The 4,253-nt window shown below is 48.4% G+C and overlaps 1 protein-coding gene across 1 annotated transcript in view; it reads right to left on the reverse strand.

Moving 5' to 3' along the window:
* Positions 1-395: 395 nt before the first annotated feature.
* The window catches only part of LOC100952154 (cytochrome P450 2S1), a 13,346-nt gene continuing 9,488 nt past the window's right edge, over positions 396-4,253 (reverse strand). The window contains exons 8-9 of the mRNA XM_003802090.2: positions 756-897; positions 396-604 (exon numbers count right to left, since the gene is read on the reverse strand). Coding sequence (XP_003802138.1) covers positions 396-604; positions 756-897 — 351 coding nt within the window. The remainder of the gene's footprint in view (positions 605-755; positions 898-4,253) is intronic.

Raw genomic sequence — 4,253 nt, forward strand, 5'->3', positions numbered from 1 at the left:
AGAGTCTATGTGAGCTGTGAACACGGTGGCTGATTCTATGGTGTATAAGGGCGGCAGCTGCGCTCCCAGGTGTGGACTGAGTCCAGGAAAATTGTGTGGTGTACGAGTTGGTGGGTTACCTGGGGATATGCTTGTGATTCCAGATGCAGCAAGCTTACATCAGCTGCCTAGTGGCCTTCATAGTTGTGTGTGGTCGCACGCTTTGACAGCAACGTGGGCCGGGTGAGCACGTGGGCTGTGTATCTGTGGGGCAGACTTGAGAAAACAGCTATGGCAGTGTGAATGTGGCTGCCTATGGTGTAGCCTTGTGTGGCTCTGGAGACACAACTCTGTCCATGCCCAGTTGAGGCTGGAGCAACCCTTACAGGCAGTCATCACCTCTAAGCCTCCCTTCTTCATCTGGTCTGCATGGTGGGGTGGAGGTCAGCAGGCTGCACCTGTAGCTGGAAGGCTGGGGGAACATTGAAAAGGCCACTGACAGCTGGTTGGAGGCTCAGGGTGCCTGGCAGGCATGGGCTCTCCAGGGAGAAGGCCTGCAGGATGGTAGTGAAGAGGAGGAAGATCTCTGCTCGAGCCAGGCCCTCCCCTAGGCAGACGCGCTTCCCTGGTGAGGAGAAGGAGACAGGGCTGAGCCAGCCCTCTTCACCCAGGCCCAAAGAAGGAATGATAGGCAAGGGGAACGAGAGGGACCCAGCTGCCAGGAGGGTGCCCCCAGCTGGCACAGATGCCCCAGACAGCCAGGTCCCAGCAGATACCTAAGGAGAAGGGCAGGAATGCCTCATGCTTCTTGAACCGTCCATCCACATCCAAGAAACGGCCCGGGTTGAACTCCTCTGGCTGCTCGAAGACCTCGGGGTCACGTAGGACAGAACCAAGGAGGGGGAAAACCTCAGTGCCCTGAGGGGAGATGATAGTCAAACTACAAATCCTTCTACATTCCAGGCCATTCAGGTCCCAGCCCAGGATACAAGCCTGTAGTGCCTAGGACACCAGTTCAAAAATATACAATGACATCAATAGCTGTGGAGTGCTTCTAATGGGCCCGACATATGTAACAGATGCATGTATTGTACGCACTCTCTCTCTCTCTGGACCTTTTGAAGAAGGCTAGGAGGCAGGTATGAATATTACCCCCATTTTATTTTATTTTTTGAGACAGTCAGTCTCAGTTACCCTGGGATTGAGTGCCATGATTTTATTGCTCATAGTAACCTCAAACTCTTAGGCTCAAGTGATTCCCTTGTCTCAGCCTCCCCATTAGCTGGGTCCACAGGAGCCCACCACAATGCCTGGCTATTTTTTTTTTTAGAGACAGGGTCTCAAATTTGCTCAAGCTGGTCTTGAACCTGTGAGCTCAGGCAATCGACTTGACTCAGCCTCCCAGAGTGCTAGGATTACAGGCATGAGCCACCACACCTGGCCTACCCCCATTTTATTTTTATTTATTTATTTATTATTTATTTATTTATTTTTGAGGCAGAGTCTCATTTTGTTGCCCTCTGTAGAGTACTGTGGCATCATAGCTCACAGCAACCTCAAACTCTTGGGCTCAAGACATTCTCTTGCCTCAGCCTCCCTAGTAGCTGGGACTACAGGTGCCCACCACAATGTCCAGCTATATTTTTGTTGTTGTTGTTGTTGTTTGTTTGTTTAGCAGGCCCAGACCAGTTTTGAACACACCAGTCCTGGTGTACATGGCTGGTGTCCTAACCACTGAGCTACAGACACCAAGCCCCTACGCCCATTTTAAATATGGGGAAACTTGAGGTCCAAAGAACTTCAGCAACTTGTCCAAGGTAACCATTTGGTCATGGCAGACCTTGTTATTTTTATATAGTAGACTCTCCATAGTTGACCACCTTTTTAAGTTGACCTAATTTTCATAGACCAGACCTGTACCACATATACATATTAACCCAGTAGGCCTAGTTCCTTGACCACTTCCATTTGTTGAGCAGTTTGTTACAGTCCCTTGGGTGGTCAACTTACAGAGGCTTTACTGTACTTTCTTTCTTTCTTTTTTTGAGACAGTCTCACTATGTCACCCTCAGTAGAGTGCTGTGAGTGGCATCACAGCTCACAGCAACCTCAAACTCTTAGGCTTAAGTGATTCTCTTGCCTCAGCCTCCCAAGTAGCTGGGACTACAGGCTGCCCACCACAACACCAGGCTATTTTTTTGTTGTTGTTGCAGTTGTTTAGCTGGTCCGGGCCAGGTTTGAACCCACCACCTTTGGTGTATGTGGCTAGCACCGTAACCACTGTGCTACCGGCACTGAGCCTACATTTTCTTTTGAAACTTTGGGGGTTGACATGCTGTGATTCAGCTGTGGCTGTTCTAACTCACCTTTTCTGAGTATCTGAGAGTCAGGCTTTTTTGTGGCTATGGACTTTTGGAGGTAAAGTCAAGGGTAGGCAGGTGAGGGATATTCAAGAAGGGTCCCAGGTTCAGGGAGAATGGCAGCCCCTTCAGCAGAGATTGGAGCTTCCGTGTTCCCAAAGGTGAAGTATAGGGAGAGAGGGTGAGACCTTCTTTGCTAGAGACTCTGGTTAATGGGGGTCTGAGCTGGCAACATGAGAGGGACTCCAGGAAAAGATAGGGTCATGTTACTGCTGTTAAAATAAGAGAAAGGGGCCAGGTGCAGTGGCTCACACTTGTAATCCTAGTACTCTGGGAGGCCAAAGCAGGTGGATTGCCTGAGCTACAAGTTTGAGACTAGCCTGAGCCAGAGTGAGACCCACCCCCTCATCTCTAAAAATAGCCAAGCATTGTGCCAGGCACCTGTAGTCCTAGCTACTTGGGAGGCTGAGACAAGAGAATCACTTAAACCCAAGAGTTTGAGGTTGCTGTGAGCTGTGATGCCACAGTACTCTATCAAAGTTGAGAAAGTGAGACTCTTGTCTCAAAAAAAAAAATTAATTAAAATAAAAAGAGAGTGGCTCGGCACCTGTGGCTCAAGTGGCTAAGGCGCCAGCCACATACACCTAAGGTGGCGGGTTCGAATCTAGCCCGGGCCCACCAAACAACAATGACGGCTGCAACCAAAAAATAGCCGGGTGTTGTGGTGGGCACTTGTAGTCCCAGCTACTTGGGAGGCTGAGGCAGGAGAATCGCTTGAGCCCAGGAGTTGGAGGTTGCTGCGAGCTGTGATGCCATGGCACTCTACCCAGGGGACAGCTTGAGGCTCTGTCTCAAAAAAAATAAAATAAAATAAAAAGAGAAAGGCAGGTGGTAGTGGTTAAAAAGCACAAGCTCTTGGTTTAAATCCTATTTCTACTACTTTCAGGCTGGGTGACTTTGGCAAGTCTTTCTAACCTTTCAAACTCTGTTACTTTATCTGTACAATGGCTATGATAATGGATAATGGTATAGGTTGCTTTGAAGATTAAATAAGATACATGAAGCATTCAGAATAATACCTAAAACAGAGCAAGTCCTCGAGTGTTGATAACTGGTATTACTGTCAATATGGGGCTGAGCTGGTATTTTAAGAGCATTACATTACAATTCCAGGTTGATATTATTATTGTTTCTAATTAAGAAGAGGAGTATATTGAGGTTTAGAGGGTGAGGCATTTGCCCAAGAATGGCATTTCCCAGCTAGGAAACAACAGGACTGGATCCTAACAGCCCTAGGTTTGATTCTGCAATAAGGTCGGAGAAGGGTGCAATTTGCCCTAAGCTCTGGGGATTCCTAGGGAGACATCGCCCCCTGGTGGTTCTGTGTCAGAGCTGCTCTCCACTGAAGAGGCAGGGTCTAAGAGAGTGTGTTGAGTGTATGTGTGTTAGAGACAGAGAGAATGTGTGTGTTGAGTGCGTTTCAGCAGGAGCTAAGGGTGAGGAAGGCCTCCATTAGGTTCTCAATTCGCTTCTCTGTGTGTGTGTCACTTCACAGGTTGTCCCAACCACCTTGGAAGGAGGTAGCATTAGGATAGGACACCTGTTCAACAGGTGGGGAGCCTGAGTCCAGAGAGAGGCAAAGGGCAAGAGAACAGATTCAGGAAGGAACGGAAAGAGTAAAAATGCAGAGAAAGAGAGGGGAATGTGAGAGAAAGAAAGGGAGAAAGATGCTGGGGGTAGGGAGAAAGATGAAAAGAGACAGAGGGAGAGAAAGACAAGCCAGGTGTGGTGGCTCACGCCTATAATCCTAACACTCTGGGAGGCCAAGGCAGGTGGATTGCTTGAGGTCAGGAGTTCAAGACCAGCCTGAGCAAGAGTTTGACATTGTCTCTCCTAAAAAAAAAAAAAAAAAAA

The sequence above is a fragment of the Otolemur garnettii genome, unplaced genomic scaffold, assembly GCF_000181295.1.
Source record: "Otolemur garnettii isolate 467f Iridium unplaced genomic scaffold, OtoGar3 scaffold00233, whole genome shotgun sequence".
Taxonomy (NCBI): Eukaryota; Metazoa; Chordata; class Mammalia; order Primates; family Galagidae; genus Otolemur; species Otolemur garnettii.